The 21,498-nt window shown below is 32.5% G+C and overlaps 7 protein-coding genes across 7 annotated transcripts; 6 read left to right on the plus strand and 1 right to left on the minus strand.

The window, feature by feature from the left end:
* Positions 1-238: 238 nt before the first annotated feature.
* On the plus strand, positions 239-950 carry MONOS_17225 (uncharacterized protein; the record flags this gene model as incomplete). The annotated part of the gene is made up of 3 exons (XM_067870124.1): positions 239-287; positions 330-337; positions 447-950. 3 exons carry the CDS (start codon positions 239-241, stop codon positions 948-950), a joined length of 561 nt encoding a protein of 186 aa, XP_067732690.1.
* Positions 951-1,821: 871 nt separating this feature from the next.
* On the plus strand, positions 1,822-4,656 carry MONOS_6162 (uncharacterized protein; the record flags this gene model as incomplete). The annotated part of the gene is made up of 1 exon (XM_067876372.1): positions 1,822-4,656. The coding sequence occupies one exon, from the start codon at positions 1,822-1,824 to the stop codon at positions 4,654-4,656; it is 2,835 nt and encodes a 944-aa protein (XP_067732691.1).
* A 1,434-nt stretch (positions 4,657-6,090) lies between these two features.
* MONOS_6161 (uncharacterized protein) lies at positions 6,091-6,471 on the plus strand (the record flags this gene model as incomplete). The annotated part of the gene is made up of 1 exon (XM_067876371.1): positions 6,091-6,471. One exon carries the CDS (start codon positions 6,091-6,093, stop codon positions 6,469-6,471), a length of 381 nt encoding a protein of 126 aa, XP_067732692.1.
* A 1,035-nt stretch (positions 6,472-7,506) lies between these two features.
* On the plus strand, positions 7,507-8,567 carry MONOS_6160 (uncharacterized protein; the record flags this gene model as incomplete). Its single annotated transcript, XM_067876370.1, has 3 exons — positions 7,507-7,695; positions 7,750-8,428; positions 8,527-8,567. The coding sequence occupies 3 exons, from the start codon at positions 7,507-7,509 to the stop codon at positions 8,565-8,567; spliced, it is 909 nt and encodes a 302-aa protein (XP_067732693.1).
* A 2,726-nt stretch (positions 8,568-11,293) lies between these two features.
* MONOS_6159 (uncharacterized protein) lies at positions 11,294-11,969 on the plus strand (the record flags this gene model as incomplete). Its single annotated transcript, XM_067876368.1, has 3 exons — positions 11,294-11,298; positions 11,333-11,397; positions 11,470-11,969. The coding sequence occupies 3 exons, from the start codon at positions 11,294-11,296 to the stop codon at positions 11,967-11,969; spliced, it is 570 nt and encodes a 189-aa protein (XP_067732694.1).
* Positions 11,970-16,766: 4,797 nt separating this feature from the next.
* MONOS_17226 (uncharacterized protein) lies at positions 16,767-18,174 on the plus strand. The gene is made up of 2 exons (XM_067870125.1): positions 16,767-17,214; positions 17,273-18,174. The coding sequence occupies exons 1-2, from the start codon at positions 16,780-16,782 to the stop codon at positions 18,035-18,037; spliced, it is 1,200 nt and encodes a 399-aa protein (XP_067732695.1). The 5' UTR covers positions 16,767-16,779; the 3' UTR covers positions 18,038-18,174.
* Positions 18,175-18,918: 744 nt separating this feature from the next.
* MONOS_6158 (uncharacterized protein) lies at positions 18,919-20,745 on the minus strand. Its single transcript, XM_067876367.1, has one exon. The coding sequence runs from the start codon at positions 20,658-20,660 to the stop codon at positions 19,476-19,478; it is 1,185 nt and encodes a 394-aa protein (XP_067732696.1). The 5' UTR covers positions 20,661-20,745; the 3' UTR covers positions 18,919-19,475.
* Positions 20,746-21,498: the final 753 nt, after the last annotated feature.

Genomic DNA, 21,498 nt, shown 5'->3' on the forward strand with positions numbered 1-21,498 from the left:
TTTCATAATTCTACAAACGCAATTAGCTGTAATTGATCATTCAGAAAGTGTTTTTTCGAATTTTCCTTTTAATCAATACAATTCTTTCAACTGTGGCAAGTGAGGAAAGCATTTTAATGTTTTCGACATCTCTTGGAATGACGGATGAATATCCACAAGATGAAAATTAATGCTTTCAAGTAACATTCTTTTCTCCCACTTTCCCACATCAACGGTCAATTGAAATACAAAGTTTAACATGGGAAATTTCTATATCGGCGTTTTCATGCTTCAAATGTTTACACTTAGTTATTTTCGAGTTGACGTTTCCATGTGAATAGTGAATTCAGTTTCTTTGGTTTGCAGTTCATATTTTATTTTTTCCTTTGTGATTTATTTATCATTTCGTAATCCTAACTTCGATCCTGATATTTTTTGGTGCTAAATTTTTTTCATGCAACTGTTAGTGCGTTGGTTTTCCAGATGGAACGTCTCTTGGATATTTAGCAGGAAATTATGTTTCGTTTGCAATAATAGGATGTGCAGTTTATTTGGCATTTCTCATTATATACATAGCGGTTACAGCGATTTTTCAAGGCGTTATTTCTGGCTCGCTGCCGTGGGTCATTTCACTTTTGTGCGAGCTTGTGAACATCACATTCTCTATTTTATTTATCCCATTGACTTCGATATGCATAACTATATTTGATTGCTATAAATCCGAAGGACAAATGGTTAATCGGGGATTTGAAGGCAGTTGCTCGGGTTCATTGTTATCGTTTTTGGGATTTATTGTGTCAATGCTGGTACTTATTGTTCTTCTTATATCTTCAATATTTATAAACAATATGATATACAATCACAATCCGAAGCATGGTGAGCTATGGTCATCGCCAAGTGGGCTGTGGCAAGCGGTGGACTCGTCACTTGTGTTTGGATGTGTGTTTGTAATGAGAACGCCGATTGAATGACCTTTCCTGCATGGAGAGGTGAGTATTGGATCTTCTCTGGTGATGATAGAAATGTACTAATATTTTGAACATATTCAGCCAATATACAAACTGGATGGAAACCTGCTGATGGAAAGTGAAATGATGCTTATTTGGATGTTTGAGAGATTTTCTTTTCGAAATTGGACGTGCAATTATAAGAGAGAAAAGTTATTGGAAAAAGACTATTTAAGATGAGAGAAGTATCCAATCATAACAACCTTTTGAAAATCAACTTTCAGACATTTGGAATAAAAGACCTTTTTTTGCTATACCCGCGATGAAGAAGCCTGAAAGAGTTTAGCCGTCATTGCGATTTGTGCAAGAGGAGAGCTGTCAGTTGATGATTCATTTGAAAATTGCAGATTCCATTTATTTATTTATTTATATACGAAAGTAGAATCCGAACAACAGCATGTTTTGCTTCAAATACACTACGTTTCTATCATCCAATAGCAAAAAACAAAACAAAAAAAAAAAAAAAATTAAACCCACAAATATTTTGAAATGAGAATGTTATATGAAAAACAACATTTTGCTATTAATTAATTTTACTTTGTTTCAAGTGTTCAGTTAAAAATAATTTTCATCTTTTTAATCGTTTATAAACTTTTTAAGTAATATAAAAATTGATCAGAAAATTGATTGAAGAGCTATTTGCAGAATGTTTTGGAGGATAATTCTTTTCCAAATTTTGGTGTCGACTTACGTACAAGAAGAGTAATCTGAATCAATAACAACAGTTTATGTGAAGCAAAGTGGGAAAGATGAAAAAAGCGGCTTGGAGATCGAACAGGAAAAGCCGTCATTGAACGATGCTTATTTTCAGCTAACCAACGATAGAGCGTGCCACATGAAGATTGTTAATGACGATAACCCATTGACTGCAGAAGCGATTACTTTTATCAAAGAATTTGGAATTACAATTGAAGGATGGAATAGTGAGGAAAATGGAAACACTGAAGTGGCAATAGACTGTGACGTTAATCCTAGAAGTGATCTATTCAAGTGTGAATGCACAGTGGAATTCAAATACTTGGCATTTCATTTTCCAACATCATTGGAAAAAGAGAATCAAGATTATTCAATTTACTCATTAATCAAAGGTGATAAGGCATCGTTGTCCATAAGCAACTGCAGATTTGTTCGACCAGAAGCAGAGTATTTAAATGTTAATTATGGTCTTGTGAATACATTTGGGGGTTCTTTAACAATGGACTTGGTTGAATGCGCAAATAATAATTATGCATTCAGATTTGAGAAAGAAATGCTTTGCGCATATGGACCTCAAACAGTAATATTATCTAATTCGACTTTTATGAAAATTGAGACAAGTAAAGTTCCCATTATCACTATTTCAAGTGAAGGGAAATGTGATACAGAATTGAACGGATGCATGTTTTTTAAATGCAAAGTAGATACTCGTGGAACATTATATTTAGATTCTCTAAATGAGGAAAGCACATTCTCTATTGGGGATGAAGCTCTCACGACTTTTTCATCATGTTATTGCAGTGATTATCATGGTTCTGGAGGAATATATCTGATTATCCGAAATATGGAATCAGCAAATCAGCTTAACTGGCCCGAAGACGGAAGGAATCTAAGGTTTGAAAATTGTACAGCAGGAGAAGGCGAGTTAAATAGGAACATTGGAATATATTTGGAGATGGAGAATGACTCATTTTTTGAAGAAATTGCATTTGCAATGAAAAACAGTTTTGCGATTAATTATACAATAGCAGAGCACATGTGGTATATTACTGGATATGACTCTTTAAATTCAGAAGAGATCGATTTTGTATCCAAATTTTTTGATCAATTACTGCCTCCACCACAAAAATTTTCAAGGATTTATGCGAAGTCTGGAGGTACAGGGAATGGTGAAAGCTTGGAGAATCCAATCGGGGTTCTGAATGAGAGCAATATTAATTTAGAACAGAATACGGAGTGTTTCATTGAAATTATCGCTACAAACAGTTCTGTTTTGGGGGAAGAAGCAATGTTTAACTCTAGCTATGGCATAACGATTGAAGGAGTGAGCAGCGATGGAAGTAGCAATGCGGAAGCGATTATCAATTGTAATGCTGGTCCACCGTCTGCTCTGTTCACATGCGTTGGAGAGGTGGAATTCAAGTATTTGGTGTTCAACATTTCCTCAGAGTTTGAGCGGGATGCTTTGATTAAATCAATTGAAAGATCAACATTACTTACTGTGAGCAATTGCCGATTTGTTGGAGTTGGATCGCAGTCATCAAAAGGAAGTGACTTATGTCGTTATGGCGCTGAATATATTACAGGTAGACTTGTGAGAGTTTCTGATGGAAAAGCTTCAATGAACAATGTTTCATTCACAATTCATGCAGATTGTGCTTCACTTTACCCATCACCATTTCATTTTGAAGGAGTCAGTGAAGTTTCATTGAATGGAGTAAATGTGAGCAACGTAAAGATTATGAATAATGCCACATTTTTGTTTGAAGATTCAGAAGACAAAGCAACGAAAATTATTGTTGAGGGAATGAATGCTCAAAATGTGATTACAACGTTCGGAGAAGCTGCAAGGTTTGCGATGTATTTGCGCTCAGAAGAATCGACAGTGTCGATTGGAAGGCAGAGCAGGTGCACATTCAAATCTTGCCTATCGACGGGAAAAGCAGGGGCAATATACATTCGGATGGAAAAGATAAAGCCAAATCTTCAGCTTCCTTCAGCAGGCAATTTGGATATTGACAGCTCAAACAAGGTTGGTACGATGCCAAAACCTGCTTCCTTATTCATCGAAAGCGAAGGCATCGATGAATTCTGCAAACAAGAAAATGTGTTTCAGTTTGCGGATGCTTTCGAAGGATCGACAGCTGGATGGATAATGGGAAGAAAAAATGATCAATCCAATTATGAGGATTTGTATGAGAAGTATTTGAAGTGGAAGGAAGAAGGGCCAAAGGGAGATGATCCGAAGGAAGATGATCCGAAGGAAGATGATCCGAAGGATAAAGAGGATAAAGGAGGAAATGGAGGAAATGAAGGAAATGGAGAAGAAGAGAAGCCATTTGCTTGGTGGATTATTGTGATTGTTGTTGGAGTTGTGGCAGTTGTGGCAGTTGCTTGCGTCATTTTGATTGTGATGAAGAAGAAGAGGAGCTCAAAGAACAGGATTAATGTTGAGGATGAGGAGAACGAATCAGAAGGAAAAGGAGGAAAAGGAGGAAGAAACAAGAAACGAACAAAGCGAGGCGGTGAATTGGAAGAAGGGAGGCCAGCGAAGAACTTTGTGGTTGATGCTGATTCAGATGGAAGCAGCAGGAAAACTGATGATAGCGACGATGGTGATAATACTACTGGAACATTAGAGGCAGAGCATGAAACAGAAGAAGAAGACAGAACAAAAAAAAATGCTGAGAAAGAAGCGGATTCGAAGGGAAATGAAAATGCATCGGTCAGACAGCATTTGGACAATGTCAAACAAAACATCAATGAAACTTTTGAGCAATTTGAACAAAAAGAGCAAAAGGAAAAAAATGGCAGTGCACTTATTACAAAAGCAGTCAGTCATGTTTTGTCTTCAACTTCTTCTTCTTCCTCTTTTTCTTCAGTTTTGAATGAAGGATTGCAAACAAAGGAATTGGCTGCGAATATCAAAGGATTAATTGCAGAAACAAATGTTATGTCGCCTTTGTCTGAATAACCAAAGGGGAATATATTAAAATGGCCGAGGAAGATGTCAAAGAGAATGCCTTCAAAGAAGAAGAAGAAAGAAAGAAAGAAAAAGAAGGAAAAAAGAAGTATTTGAAGAGTATAAATGAGTTTAAACTGAAATACATATGATTTTAATTATTATTATCGTATCGCTTTTATTATTTGCTCATATTTTTCTTTTTTCCTTCTATTTTTAAATTTTTTATTTTTATTTTTATTCAAAACCTGAATTGCATTCTCTTTGATTATTTTCCAGCTTTCAAAAGAAATCTTTAACTTTTTAAATTTATTTAATTATAAATCTGAATTTATTTTTATTTTTTTCTTATCTTATCTTATTTATTTTATGATTTTCTCATTGAAATATCAATTGATATTTTTTGAGAAGCTCTTCATTGCATTTGCGATGTAACAAGTTTTTTGCTAACATTTCTTTAACTTCTTATTTTTCTTTATCTTGTTCTTCTTCTCTTTCTTCATTAAATGACTGATTTGTTACAAAATGCTACAACTTTTTTGAAAGTTGTAAGTATTTTTTTCTTGTTTCTTTGGTTTGAAATTGCATTTTTCTTCTCTTTTTGAAATTAAAAAAACACTTTTTTATTTTCTCTCTCTTTTTTTTTATGAAATGGCTTTTGTAATTAAACTTCTGTGTCACTTATCTCATCTCATCTCAACTCATTCATTCGTCCATTCATTCGATTTGATGTTCATTTTTTAAAATGACTCTAACTTTACAAAACAATTTTATTTATTACGATTGGAAATAACAAAAGATATTTTCCCACTTTTTTCGTTCAAATTCATTCAACAAAAAAAATACTTTTTTTGAATGATTTGTGAAGCAATTTTCAAAAAGAAATTTAGAAAATTGAGATGATAATTTTATTTTTCATTATTCTCGTCAAATAATAATAGACTTTGCTTTTATTTCATAGTTATTCTCTTTCTCTCTTTCTCTTTCTCTCTTTCTCTCTTTCTCTCTTTTAAGTTTCTTTGTTGATGTTCTTTGAATCACTTTTTAAAGAAAAACAATTCATATTTAAATTGATTTTTATTTTCATTTTTTAATTTTATTGTTTCCAATAGTGAAAAAAAATGTAAAAGAATTAAAACAAAAAGAGTAAGATTGTTTTCCCTAATGAAAAACATTATTTTAATTATAAAAATTTCGAAATTAACAAACAATATTCCCTGCTTTCTCCTTATTCTCCCTTAAAAATTGATCATTTTTCTAATTCCACTTTTCGTTTAATTGGCTCCTTTTGAATGAAGTCTGTTGCTTTCACCATAGAAATTGCATTTCTGCTCTTCCATTGAAAAGTATTTTTTATTGCTTCTTCCATCTTGTTTTTCATATTCATCCACACATTCCTCATCTCTTTCTCTCTCTCTCTTTCTCTCTCTTTCTCTCTCGTTCTTCATGCATTCGTCGCACATCCAGCCACAACAACAACAACAACAACAAGACAAACAGGAAGAAGAGGAAGAAGAAGAAGAAGAAGAGGAAGAGGAAGAAGGTGAAGGTGAAGGTGAAGGTGAAGGAGAAGGAGAAGGAGGAAAGGAAGAGGAAGAAGATGATGATGATAAAAACGATAATGATAATGATCAAGAATTAAAAAATACATATAATTTCATTTGTCGAGGAGGTGCATATGAAAACAATGATAGCTTATACGAAGGTGATGAAGAAGAAGATGAAGATCTTATCGAGATGTCACATGTTGGATATATTCTATCAGAAGATATTCTCAACATCATAACCTCATTCTCTGCTCCAGCAAGCCAAGCTTTGACGATATAGCCCAAAGACGAGGGTAAAGTGTCTTTTTATAAATTCTTTTCATCTCCAATCGCAGTGAAAATTTCGGGTCCGTTCTCATCGTCTTGCTCTCCAGAGAGGAGATTTGTCATTTCAACAATAATTCGGATTCCTGGGCTTTGGAAAGGATACAGATGGAAATATCTTCACATTATATAGATAAATACAAAATACACACATGCTGATATTTTCATTCAAAATTAAATTGTTGCATTTCGTTTGTCTTCCGATTTCCAAAAATAAACAGAATGAATTTCCTCGTTCGCAATGTTTTTCCAGTGATTGATGTTAGCATGTGAAATAATACAATTAATTCTGCAGGAATAATTCATTCGCTGATCTCTCATCTTTCCAATGGATAATCTCGTTCAAAGAAAACCAATTGATCATTGAATCCATAACAAATAAATAAAAATCGAAAAAGCGTTGCATTTCTTTAAAATCCTTGGCCGGAATGTCAACAAAAGAAAAAACAGTATGAGCACGCATATTTTATTTGATTGTTTTGTGTTTTTATTTTTCATCTGCTTATTCTATTCGATCATATTCGAATTCAATGTGAATGGCTGAAATATTACTGCTTTCTTGAACAAATTGTTTTTAAAAAGAAAAAAATGCAGGAGACAGACAACACAAAAATGTTCAATAGTTTGCAATTGTTATTGCAAGTGAATTTTTGCTTATTGCATTTTTTCTTTGTTTTTTATTGAAGAATTGTTAGACGAGCTTGGAGATTGCAATGAGGAAGATCAAAAACAGAAAATCTCTGAAATGACGGGGATAATTGATGGAATGAATGAGGAAGAAATTAAATCCATTTTAACAGAAGAACTGTTCGACAAAATTCTTAAAATGACAGATGAAAAGAAATTGAGTTTTGGAAATGCCATTATGTTGTTAAAACACATTGGATATTGCATCAAGATGAAAAGAATTTTCATTCGAAGCTTTGAGAAATCTTCATTGAACAAAAAAATTGAAGAGATAATTATTAATGAAAATGAGAAAAAGGAAGGAATGGATGAAAAGCTTCTTGCTGATCTTTGCGAATGCTATCTTTTGCTAACCTGCTGGCATCCATATGGATTTATATCGACAATCTGCATTCTATGCCTTCTGAAAGTTGCATCGAACAAAGAGGAAAGCGATGAAGTTAAGCATGAAGTTGAAATGGCGTTGCTGGCTTTGAGCAATAGTGGGTATTACGTATGAACATTTCAATATCATTTTTGTTTTTTTGTTTTGCTTTGCTTTTATTAGGAAGTGCCAAAAGAACTGCATTTGAATGAAATCAAAGAGATTATTTTGCATCACCAGGAGCATCAAAATCTGACACGACTTGCCTATCAGCGTGCTTGGGAGTTTATGATAATAAGACTTTATTGGGACAATAGCCTGAAAGAAGTGATTGTGAATGAACTGCATTTTGGAAGAGAGTCAACAAAAGAACTGGAAGAGTTGATGAAATGTGTGGATTGGAATAAGAATTTTAAGGAAATGAGCAAAGAAGAAGCGAATGAAGTGCTTTTAATCACGGGATGGATGAAAACAATAAAGTTATATTTTGACTTATGCGGATTAAGGAATGAAGAATTTGTTGGACTTATTGGCAGCATTGTTCAGGTGTTACGAGCATCAAGGTGCAATAATGGAGAAATTTACGTTGAATGCATTCATTCCATAAGTAAAGCAGCAATAAATAGAGCTGTGAAAGTTGATGACTTATTGAAAGGAGGAGCAATCAATGCTATTTTGGAGGAGATTCATCGATCAACACTGGATGACGAAATAGCAATTGAATGCTTGCGATTCTTTATAGATATATCAAGAAGACTAAAAGATAAGGAGAAAGATGAAAAAGAAGATGCGAAAAGAAAGAAAACCAAAAGGAAAGTGTTTGAGTGGATGGAAGAAGAAGGATACGAAGATTGCGTTGAGAGTTTTCAAAAAATTTTGCATATTTTGAAATACTCTTTATGGGGAGAAGATTTATCGTTGATTATTTCTGATTATTTTGTGAATATTTGATTAAATGAGATACAGTTCGCTTTGCAACTCTTGATTTCGTCAAAGTTTAATTTTGAATCATTTTTTACTATCTGTATTACAAAAGAGAATTTTTTTGAATTTTTTATTTTATTTTTCATCTCCCTTTTCGCATTGAAATAAAACAAAATAATGATTTTTGCAATCGAAATATAAATTTACTTGTTTTTATTGGAAATATTTTTCGAGAAAAAATATGAATGGAGCATAAATGAAAATTGAACAGAAATTTTCACTTTCTCACAAAGAATATGTCAATAACGAATAAATGAGAACACATTTCGGAAGATTTGGTTTTTTTGATATTTTTTTAGATAATGAGCAAAATTATATTTGTTTTTAAAAGAAAATGAAAAAGAATACGTTTTTTCTCATTTTGGTTACCGAATTATTTTTTGAAGTGCAACATTTCTCATTTTTTTTTTGTGCATTTTTTATTTTATAAACTCATCAAAGAACTGTTTATAATGATTGAATTTCACTCAAATAGTTGACCGTATTCAAATAATTGTATTTATGTAGAAAAATGAAACATAACGTTTTATAAAGAAAGGAAAATCACATGACAACAAAAATATTGAAAACAACTTGTTTATCCTTTGTTTATTCATTTATGAAACATATTTAAAATCACTTTTTTTTTATCTGTATTTTCATTTTTTCCGTTTCAAGTGAATTTATCGAGTGAATGGGAAAAGTTCAATATTTTTTCAATGCTCTGAAACAATGAATTTTCTTCAAAAAATAAAACCATTTGTGATCCGGGTGTGGATATTGTGTTTGTGCCTCCATTGTTGTCGCATATCAACGTTATAGTGACTCTTCAAAATTATCTTGTTGACAGAACAGCGAAGCACTTTCCTCTTCACAAGATGCCTTTATCATCAACGTCCGCTCAAGTAATCAAACCTTCGTCTTTCATAAGGGAATTACCTTATGAGTGGAGAGAGATAACTGCGGATAGTGCAGCTGGAAGTATCTGGGGCGAAAGAATGTCATGTACTGTTGTCGTTGCTACTTCTGTCTTCACAGAAATTGCAGATGAAGTGGGACTGCATTTTTAGCAGGGAGAATAGCTCTGAATGGATGTTTTGTCCGGATTTGCATACGACGTGGCACTTTCAGAGAAGCTTTCTGTTTCGCTGGTGGCACCGACAATTTCGCTTGCAGCTTCGATGGGAACGTAATTTGAGACGAAGTATCTTTTTTGCAGTGGCTGGAAATGTGTTCTTGGAGGCAATCATCTGTTTGTCACTTTGCTGCTTCAGTCGGCGATATTGTTGATGGAGTTTTTTTTCTTACAGCAGCTGAGGTGTTTTTTTTAATGAAGATGGATGACGAAGCGATGTGGTAAGGGATTACACAGTCTCATGCGAGGAAGCAGCGAGGAGAAGGCGATGGAGAACGTGGGGTTGAAAATGGAGGATGTGGCTCTGCCACCAGCAATGATTGCGCCGGCAGTACTTGAGGAGCAGGAAGAGGCAGGAGAAGAAGAAGAAGAAGAAGAAGAAGAAGAAGAAGAAGAAGAAGAAGAAGAAGAAGAAGAAGAAGAAGAAGAAGAAGAAGAAGAAGAAGAAGAAGAAGAGGAGGAGGAGGAGGAGGAGGAGGAGGAGGAGGAGGAGGAGGATAAACCGAAGAAGAAGAAGATGATGATAAGATAATGATGAAGAAGAAAGCATAGAAGAGCATTTCCATTCCATATCATCAAAATTGGGCTGTGATGCCAAAGTTCCAAGATTTCTGTCTGCTCGTTTATCAAATCCAATAAAGGCATCAAATGGAAAGTGATTGAAGTAATCCTCTCAAATTTTGTTATCCTTTCAAAAGCATGGGCTGAAACAGAAGCTGATGATATTTATTTCATCTATTTCAATGAAATGATAAGGAGTAACTATTCTCAGTTTATAAAAATTTTTCCAAAAGGCAGGCTCATATTCCAAAAGCAGAAATAGTTGTCTCACTCCTGTTAATTCCGCTTCTATCTTGTTTTATTTCTTTGCATTGCTTTCTATCCTTTTTCGTTGTTTTTATCCTGCTTTCCATTCTGCAATTCACTTTCCTTTCCAGAAATATCCAAACTGCTCCCTCTGCCTTATGTTCCTGAATTCCATACACTTTTGTGCAGATTTTGTCCTTCACAGAATTCCATCCTCTTTTGTCTTCATTCAACAAAACATCAGCTGAATTTGTTTTCACCTCTTGCTCCAAATAAAAATCATGTATCTTGCGTAACTTCATTTATTTCCCAATGCCTATATAATAATCTGCTCCGTTCTCATCGTATTGCTCTCCAAAGCGGAGATTGGCCATTTCAACAATAATTCGGATTCCTCACTTTAGAAAGGATACAGACGGAAATATCTTCACAATCAATAAAACAATAAAAAATACACACATGCAAATTTTTTCGTCCATAAATAAAATTGTTGCATTTCCCCTTGTTCATCCATTTAACAAAAATCATCAGGCAGAATTTCAAAAATATTGCATCTCCATAATTGTCTGTTATCTCCACAGGAAATAATATTTCAAATTTTGCAGGTTATGTTCACTCACGGATTTCTCATTCTGTGAATGGATAATTCCAGTTCTTTCAAATCTGATGATCAATGAATCCATTATAAATAAAGACAAGAGATAAAGTGTTGATTTTCTTGATAATTACTTGTTAAAAACAATAACATAAAAAGGACGGAGTATGAGATCCAATTTTTATATTGACAATAAGATTTTATTGTGGATTTTAATTTTTTCTGTAATGTTGTGTTTTGTTTTTCATGCAAATGTTCAAAATGAGAATTTTTGCTGATTGCACCATGGCTATGGAAATATGTGGGATAGCTGCCACCGAAAAGTTCGCAAGTTTGTTCACATTGTTGTTGCGTTTGAGCTCATGATGAGTGGATATCTTTCTTTGTTTATTGCTTTTTGAAGAATTGTTTTCTGAACTGGAAAGAAGCGATGAAATTGTGCAGAAACAAAAAATCGAAGAAATGAATGAATTGCTCGATGTGATGAAGAAAGATGAATTCAGATCCGTTTTCACGATTGAGTTGTTTGACAAAATGGACAAAATGATTGAAGAAGAGAAACTTTCAACAAGGAACGCATCCGTCTTGCTGAAACAATTGGGATATTACAAAACGCTTAAAGGAATTAGAGGTGAAGAATTTTATTTATCCTCTTTACACTACAGAATTTCCATGATGATTATTAATGGAAATAAGAAGAAAGAAGGAAAGGATATCAATCTTCTTGTTGATCTTTGCGAATGCTATCTATTGCTTTCCTACAATCTTGACTCGGAAGAAGTATCAATATGTGTGCCTTGCCTTTTGAAGGTTGCGTTGAACAAGAAGAAAATCATAGAAATTCAAAAAATAGTGGAAATGTCCTTGCTGTCTTTGAGCCTAATTTATCAATTGGATGTGTGATTGATTTATTAATCAGATTTCGGTTCATTTAGTGATGTTTTTATTATTTTATTATTTTTGATAAGGAAGTGGAACATAAAAAATTTTTGTGTGAAATCAAAACAATTGTTAAATATCATCAGAGACATCACAATCTGACTCAACTTGCATATCAGTCTGTTTGGGGCTGCATTTTGAACAGATTTGAAAACGACAAAAGCTTGGAAAGCTTAATTGTTAATGAACTGCATTTTGCAAGAGAGGCGACAAGAGAACTGGAAGAGCTGTCAAAATGTGTGGATTGGGAGAGAAAAGAAGAAGAGGAAAGACGAGGAAAAGAAAAGATAGAAGAATATACCTTCGCAGAGTGGTGTCGATGCATATGTCTTTATTTTCGCAATTGCCAATTGAGGACTGAAGAATCTATCAAACTTATCAGCAGCATCACTCAGATCTTTCGAGCCGCAACAGCTAATCGCAAATATGTGGGATTGGATTGCATTTATATACTAAGTGTGGCAGCAGAGAATGAAGCCATGAAAACTGAAGACCTGTTGAAAGGGGGAACTGTTGATGCTGTTTTGGAAGAGTTTCAGAGGCACACATTTTTTGACAAAATTGCGATTAAATGTTTGAAGTTTTTAATGGATATTTCAAGTAAATTGAAAAAAGAGGAGAAAGATGAAAAGGAAGAAAAGAAAAGAAAATTATCAATAATGAAGCTATTCGAAAAGATGGAAGAAGAAGGACTGGAAGACTTTTTCATTAGCTCTCATGGGATATTTGTTAATCAAAATAAAGGATATTATTATGAACCATTATTGAACACTTTTGATTATTTAGCGAATATTTGAGGAAATGGTGCTCTTTTCATTTTGTTTCACTGAATTTTTCTTTTTCTATTTTCTTTTTTCTTTTTTCTTTTTTCTTTTTCTATTTTCTTTTTTCTTTTTTCTTTTTTCTTTTTTCTTTTTTCTTTTTTCTTTTTTTTTTTCTTTTTCTTTTTCTTTTTTTTTTTCTTTTTTTTTTCTTTTTCTTTTTCTTTTTTTTTTTCTTTTTTTTTTTCTTTTTTCTTTTTTCTTTTTTTTTTTTTTTTTTCTTTTTCTTTTTCTTTTTTCTTTTTCTTTTTCTTTTTTTTTCTTTTTCTTTTCTTTTTCTTTTTCTTTTTCTTTTTTCTTTTTCTTTTTTCTTTTTCTTTTTCTTTTTCTTTTTCTTTTTTCTTTTTCTTTTTTTTTTTTTTTTTCTTTTTCTTTTTCTTTTTTTTTTTCTTTTTTCTTTTTTCTTTTTTTTTTTCTTTTTTCTTTTTTCTTTTTTCTTTTTTCTTTTTCTTTTTTCTTTTTTCTTTTTTCTTTTTTCTTTTTCTATTTTCTTTTTTCTTTTTTCTTTTTTCTTTTTTCTTTTTTCTTTTTTCTTTTTCGTTATGAAATTGAAGGTTGTCCTTTTTCCAAAGCTCGAATATGTTTTTTTGTCATGAATTGGAGAAGAAAGTTCAAATGAAGTGTGATTGAAAAATGATCAATCTACGCTGACTGATGAAAATACACTGTTTTCAATCGTTTGAATTGTCGAAAAAATTAAAAATTGGATTTGTTTGGAAAAACCAATTGTTATAAAAAATATTAACAATTCTCTTTTTGTAATATTTTGTATTCATCTCTTTTACTATTGTTACTATTAAAACGAAATATTTTTTCTTTTTTTCATTTCAAAATACACACCACAAATTGCTCAGAATGTGAATTTTTGCAGACAAAATGGAGAATATTCTTTGTTAATAAAAAAAAAAAAAATTGTTATTAATACAATTAATGATTTGCGTGAAAAAAAAAAATGGAAAACTAAAAGTTAATAATGGCAAAAGTGTGAATCAAGTGGAGTCGAATATTTTTTGCTCTTTTCCTATAGCAACAAAATTCGATGAAAATTTGAAGCATTACCATTTGATTCTTTTTATTTGACAAATTTTTCTATTTTTCTTTTCTTATCACAGCAAAGAAAGATTCATTGGCCTCAGCCACAGCTCGAATTTTGTATCTGCAGAAGCAGAGGGCGTTTCTGGAGCTGTTGTGTTGTGTGAGTGATGAATGAATGTTCATTGGGAGATGGCGTTTGTACTGGGAAGAGTTGGATGCTATTGCAGAAGAAAAGCGAAAGACAGGAGACATCCTCTCTCAAGGACAATAACGAAGAAGAGGAAGAAGAAAAAGAAAAAGAGGAAGAAAAAAGGTGAAATTTTTGTATTTTCTCTTTTGTCAGAAGAAAAGATACCGAAAGAGTCGAACAAAAATGCATCAAAAATCCGATAATCAACACATTTGGTGAAAAAACAGAGGAAGAAGAATTGCGTATTTTTTTATTCATCAACCCAAAATACTCGAAGAATAATGTTGTCACCAACTTTTGTTCAGCTTTCCCATTGACTTTTCTGCCATTTGCCTCTTTCCACTTTCAGTTGAACAAACTTCTTTGAGATGTATTTATCACATGCATCTTCATTATGTGCCTGTTTTTTGTCATCTTTTTTTCTATCATAGCCTTCTTCTTCAGATGTTATTCTTTTCTTCTGTATATATACTCCTTCTGATTCTGTTGAGAGAAATCCTCATATTCCCATTTCATCACCTTCTTCTTCTTCTTCTTCTTCTTCTTCTTCTTCTTCTTCTTCTTCTTCTTCTTCTTCTTCTTCTTCTTCTTCCTTCTCTTCTCCTTCTTCTTCTTCCTTCTCTTCTCCTTCTTCTTCTCCTTCATCTCCTTCCTCTTCTTCTCATCCCTTTGCAATTCACCCAATTTCTCCACCTCCTTCTGCTTAATGGTGCATATCTGTTTGTTTGTCTCAATTTCAAACACTTCGATGGATTCTTCTATCAATTGTGATTTTATTTCATCGCCATATCTGAACGAAGAAGTGAAATGTCACAAAAAAAAGGAATTAATAGTAAAAAATGAGAGATGAAAATAAAAATAAATAAATAAATAAAAATAAAAACCTGCTTATCTTCTCCCTTTGAGCAGAAGTTCATATTAACCAAAGAGATGAACAAGTACAACGAAGACATGCAAATCATTGTGGAATAAAAGATCATTTTGTGAAAACAGCTTCTTTCTATTTGCCATCAAAAAAGTTATCTTTTGCTCATCATCCTCTAAAATTCGAGGAAATTGAAGAATTTATATCTTCTTGAATTTATGTGTGTGTGTCGTGTATTTTGTGTTGAAGAAAGAAGAAGAAGAAGACGAAGACGAAGATGTTGATGGTGAAGATGAAGGTAATGAGATGAAGACAATGATTTCGCTACAGATGACGGAGGAGATAGAGATGAGCCTTTTCGATGCGCAGAGCTCTTCTTGTTTAAAAACAGCACCTGCTTCTGTTTCATCTGAGCAGCTGAGCTGTCAGCGTCCCATCTCCTATCAAATTATGAGTAAATGAGAAACTTTTACACTCACAAAAGAGAAAGACTTTTACAAGACTCGTTGCAGAAATCAAAAACGAGCATAAATTCCTTATTAAATCTGCATTTGTAGAGTGAGAAGAAGCTCTGGTGAGAAATTAGAACGATTTTCATTTTATTCTCATTTTCCGTTGTGTTCTGTCAAAAGCCTTGAAGATGAATGAAGAGCATTCTGATGTGCTCATTGATGAACATAACAATTCAAAATAATTTTCAAAACACAATTCATAATGGTTCTCATTCTCTTCATTCTGAAATGACCGTTATTGAATTCTAGAAAAATCGCTTTCCTTCAAATCCATTTTCTCCATTTCATATGCTGTGAAATAGCTTAACTGGTGCGTTTCTTGAGTGCATTTTGTGGCAAAGTTGTCTTCCTCCTTCTCCAAATCTCAGTTCAACCGAAATGAAAATGTCCCTGAATGAACAAATCTGTTTTTAATATCCAAACAAAAGAATATATTTCTTTTGATGTTTCACTCTCAATGAACTGAAGAACCTCAATCTTTTCTGTTGGAGCAGATCTTCATTGTTTTTCTTCATGGCACAAGATTATTTAGCAATTGAAGCATTGGACCTTGATTTTCTTCCTCTCTTCAAGCATGTTCTCCATGTTCAAAATCATGTTCTTTTCTTTTCTTTTGTTCAGACAATTTGTGATGATTTTCGGAATTTCATTTCTTTTCATCTTTCGCAACCCAATGATCCATTGACAAATGTACTCAAAAATGCAACAATTCACAAAATATATCAAATGTTCAGGCATCCCTTGCTTTTGTTTTCAGTCTCGTTCTTCTTCACAAAAAATTGAGAAAAATCTTCCATTCGCTCATTTTGTTTTTCTATTTCCCATTTTCTCTGTGCTCAAGGATTTGAAATTTTTCCATTTCAAAAATAGAACTGTTATTATCAAAATGAAAAAGAATAATTAAAAAATTTTTTTCAACAAGTAATCTGTTGGGTTTGATCAAAAAGAAACAAAAGATTTTCATTTTTGGCTTAGACAGCCAATCCTTGCGGCTTCTTTGCAATTTCTTTTGCACTTCTTTTTATTAAGCAAAAACAGAACAAATTGAATAGCAATCGTTTCAGTACTGCAAAATAATCAATATTGTTTGTTTTTATCTTTTTTTTGTGATTCACCAGGCTTTGCCCCTCTTTTTGATATTTTTTGCAACAAACAGAATGAGTTTGTCAGGCGATGATAATTCTGAAGAAAGAGTACAGTTGTTGACCATTACAGAGAAGTTTTCAAGTTGACTGTTTTATTTGTATTTAACAATTTTGAACAAAATTTTGGATCTTGAATTCCATTTGCAGAATTGTTTTGTGAACTGGAGCATTGCGGAGGAGATGAACAAATGCAGAAAATTGAGGAGATGAAAAGAATAATCAATGAAATGAATAGAGATGAATTCAAATCAGTTTTCACAAAAGAACTGTTCGATGCAATCGGCAAAATGATTGAAGAAAAGAAACTATCACTTGAAGGATTCATTTTGTTTTTGAAGCATGTCGGGTATTGCATTGCGATGAAAAATATATGGATTTATAGCTCTAAAACATCTTCAATGGATGATAGATTTGAGAAGATGATTGCCATTGAAAATAAGAAGAAAAGCGAAGAAAAGGATGAAAATTTACTAACTGATCTTTGCGAATGCTGTGTTTTTCTGAACGGATGGATTTCGTTGGAATCGATTTCAATCTGTGTGCCTTATCTTCTCAAAGAAGCTTCAAAGAAAGAGGAAAACGAGGAAACTCAAAAAGACGTGGAAATTGCTTTGCTTGCTTTGAGCAATATTGGATTTCAAGTGTGAGCACTTCTTTTTCATTTTTATTATGTTTGCTTTTTTCCCTTATTTTTGATAGAATCTGGAACAAAAAGTGTATTTGAAGGAAATAACAGAAATCATCGAACATCAACAGAAACACAGAAATCTTTCAAAACTTGCCTTTCAGTCTGCTTGGCAATTTTTAGTATACAGATTTTACACCAATGGATTCTTGGAAGATACAGTTGTGAATGAGCTGCATTTCGGAAGAGAGGCAGCAAGAGAACAAGAAGAGCTCATAAGAAATGTGAATTGGAAGAAGAAAGAAGAGAAAATGAACAAAGAAGAAGCGAATAAAGTGTTGGTAATCAGAAGATGGATTGGGGCAATCTCGATTTATTTACTCAGATGCAAGTTGTGGAATGAAGAAAATGCGGGGCTAATCGATTGCATTGCTCAGGAATATCGAGCAGCGAAGGATAATTACAGAGGAATTTGCAATCAGTGCATTTATTCCTTGAGATATTCAGCAGAAAATAGAGCTGTGAAAGTTGATGACTTATTGAAAGGAGGAGCAATCAATACTGTTTTGGAGGAGATGCAGCAACGAACATTGAAAGATAAAATGGCAAGAGAAAACTTGCATTTCTTTTTGAGTATTTCAGAAAGATTGAAAGAAGAGAAAAAAGACGAAAAAGAAGATGCGAAAAGAAAGAAAACCAAAAGGAAAGTGTTTGAATGGATGGAAGAAGAAGGATACGAAGATTGTATCATAAGCTTTTGTGAATCCATTCCATTTTTAAGCAGAAAGTACCATCACAGTTTATCATTCAATGTTTCTGATTATTTTGTGAATATTTGACGAAATGAAACTTCTATGAATATATCGCTCAATTGAAATTTTTCAAAATATCTTATTCATTTATCGAAGTCATTGACAAATTTAAAATTAAATCATGAAAGCGCATTTTTAATAAAGAATTGCACTCATTGGTCTGATTAATTCCAATTTTTTTCAAAAAATACATTTGAATTTTTTTTATGAAATGGAATATCATTTTTTGCAATCTGATTGAAACAGACATGATTTGGAAAAATGTGAGAAAATAATATTTAAATCCAAAAAGCGAAGTTTGTGTGAACGATTCTTTATTCATCTTTTTCTTCATCTATCTCTTTAAGAAATTTTTTATTCGAATTTCAGCTCAAAATTCTTCGAAAGCGAAGGTTTAAGTAGTTCTTCAATTTCTTCTTTGTTTTGTTTTGTTTTGCATCCAAATGTTGAGAAAGTCGAAAGAAAAGAAGAGAAAGAGGAAGAGAAGCAAAAAAAAAGGAGAGAAAAGAAAAAAAGGAAAAGGAAAGTTAAAAAGAATTCAAATAGAGGAAGTTTAACCGAAAAGACGTATGGCAAAGAAAATGAAGAAGATCATAGGTGATTGAGAGACATCTGGACAGGGATATAACTGAGGCAGAGATTCCGAGGCTGGAAATGAAACATTTTCCTAATTTTCACAACACTCATTGCCAAAATCCATTGAAAAGCCAATTTGCCTCAGAGGCAGTTAGAATTGCTGCATTCTTTGAAAACATTTCAGCAAATCCTCACATCGCAATCATCAGCGTTGACAGATCATTCCCGTTGATTCCTTCCATTTGTTATTTTTGACTTTCTCAACTTCAAATCACACAAATGCTCATTTCATTTTCAATCACATTGACAAATTGGAAAAAAAAATATCAACATAATAATAATTGAGATTATCTTTGATTATAAACAGAATCAAATAAAAATTATTTAAATTATTTTGTAAAAAATTAAGACAAAACAAAACCAAACTTCACAAAATAAAATAAAATAAAATAAAATAAAAATAGTGAAAAAAATAATTTTGTAAAAATCAAAACATTGTTATGAACAGCTTCAATTGTTCTGCTGAAATGAAAAAACAATTGAAAGCAAATCGAAAGGAGATCAAAATGAAATTTGTTTGAATAATGTCAAAGTGTGTGTCAATAAAGAAAAAAGAAACTTCAAAATAAGAAAAGATATGTATTCCGAAATGTGGTTGAACAGCCTTTATTAGCATGCTCTCAAATCTATTCATTCAAGGCTTCACAAATAATATCTTCAAGGCAAATGATTCAATCACTCTTGCGGAATTATCAGTCATCTTCCATTTCTGGTGTATCTATTTCAAATCTCGCCTTCTTGCATTCATCTTCAGATACAATGTATTTTCTCATTCCTGATGAAAAAAAATACTCTTATTTATTTCAATAAATCCTCATTATTCACTTTTCTATTCCAATCTCATTGTCAAGTGTATTTTCTTTCCTGTTCTGTTCTGATGCTTCTTTAACATTTCTTTGATCAAATTCATTGTCTCTATCAATTCTTCATCATCATCGGCTTCATTATCAATTTTATCAGATGCAATTGATTCGTCACACTTCATCCACTCTGGTACTTCACTTCCAACATATATTTTCCAATAATCTGCTATCGTTTGCCCATTCTTATCTTTAAATTCATTATTGCGCCTCATCCACTCTGGAGGGTCTGTTTTAATGTGCTTTATCCACAGCATATCCATCGTCCATCCGTCATTGTTCGCAAGTGCAGGATCGTGTCTCATCCATTCAGGAGGAGTATTTTCTTTCGAATTAATCCAGCGCATGGCCATTGTCATTCCATTCTTATCTTTTAGTGCAATATCGTGCCTCATCCATTCTGGTGGAGTTTCCTTGACAAATTGAATCCACATCATGGCCATTGTTCGTCCATCTTTTTGTTTAACCGTGATATTATGCCTCATCCACTCCGGTGGTTCCATTTTTATCTCCTTTATCCAATACATCGCCATCGTCTCTCCGTTCTTATCAGCAAGCGCTGGGTCATGCCTCATCCACTCAGGTGGCTCTATCTTTTTCTCCGAAATCCATTTCATCGCAAGTGTTATCTCATCCTTGTTGCCTTCCGCGTTATCCATTAACATCCACAATGGAGGTTTTGTTCGAACATTCTCCATCCACAGCATCGCCGTCGTTTTCCCTTCCTTATTACCAAGTTCATTGCTATGCCTCATCCACTTTGGAGGTTCAGATTTTATGATAATTATCCAATACATAGCCATTGTTTCTCCGTTGTTATTTCCAAGTGTAATATCATGTCTCATCCATTTTGGTGGTTCTGTTTTGACTTCTTGAATCAACATCATTGCCATCGTTGATCCATTATTATTTCCGAGAGTTATATCATGTCTCATCCATTGTGGAGGTTCCGTATGGGTAAATCCAATCCACAGCATTGCCATTGTCCAACCATTTTTATCATGAAGCGTTGTTTCATGTCTCATTTCCAACGGAGGTTCTGTCATTTTCTCAACAATTTTTTGCATTGCTTCTGTTCTTCCATCCTTGTCCCTTTTCAATTGATAACTTTTCAATTTTTCCATTTCAGTTGTATATCTTATTCTTCCGCTCATTGTTTCTCGTTCGCTGTTCGTCCTGCAATATAAGCCGTGAAAATGTCAATCGTTGAAAACTTTAATTTGAAATATATATTATGTATAAGATCATAAACGAATATAATTTTCAAATACTGTTTATCATCTTTAAATAAATAAGAAAATGAGCATAAAGTGATTGCATGATTTTTGGAAGTGTTTCATTTTATTATTCCAACATTTATTTCGAAAATGAAAAAAAAATTTTTTTTCAAAAAAAAACTTATTATTTTATTATTAACAGTTCATTAGATGAATTTTGAATAGATTTTTTTTATTCATATAAACTAGGTTTATTCAAATGAACTCATGTTTATTCGAATAGATCAAGTTAATTTGAATAAACCGAGTTCATTTGAGATAGACTGAGTTCATTTGAGTTACGAAAATAAATTTTAAAAACAAAAATTTTTAATGCATATAAAATTGATTGCAAAAACTTTCAAATATTATTTGTATAATAATTATGTAATTTTGGAAATGATTTTTGTTGTTTTCATCAAATATTTTTTATGATCGAAAGGATCAAAAGATTTATTAAACTGAAAAAATTCTTTTGCACTAATAAACGATTCAAAACACATCATCATGACATTCGTAGGTTGTTAAACTTTCCAATTATGTAATCCACATGTTTTAACATATGTTAAATATTGATAAAAAGTAGAATTTTATGAATTATGAAATGATTAGCATTTTTTCAAATTCGCAAATAAAGAAAATTGAAATTGTGTTGAATAACAAATTGGATTGCATCAATATAAATGCAAACAACTGGTATTTACACTTAGATCGGCTTAAAAGCATTAAAAGACAG

Source organism: Monocercomonoides exilis, assembly GCF_001643675.1.
Source record: "Monocercomonoides exilis strain PA203 chromosome Unknown scaffold9-1957334, whole genome shotgun sequence".
In the NCBI taxonomy this organism is placed as follows: Eukaryota; Preaxostyla; order Oxymonadida; family Polymastigidae; genus Monocercomonoides; species Monocercomonoides exilis.

Excerpts from the sequence above, each read along its gene's own strand:
- MONOS_6158 (XM_067876367.1), bottom strand. The coding sequence starts at position 20,660 with ATGAGCGGAAGAATAAGATATACAACTGAAATGGAAAAATTGAAAAGT.
- MONOS_17226 (XM_067870125.1), top strand. The coding sequence starts at position 16,780 with ATGAAAAGAATAATCAATGAAATGAATAGAGATGAATTCAAATCAGTT. Across the intron at positions 17,215-17,272 it reads TGAGCAATATTGGATTTCAA|AATCTGGAACAAAAAGTGTA; the intron begins GTGTGAGCACTT and ends TATTTTTGATAG.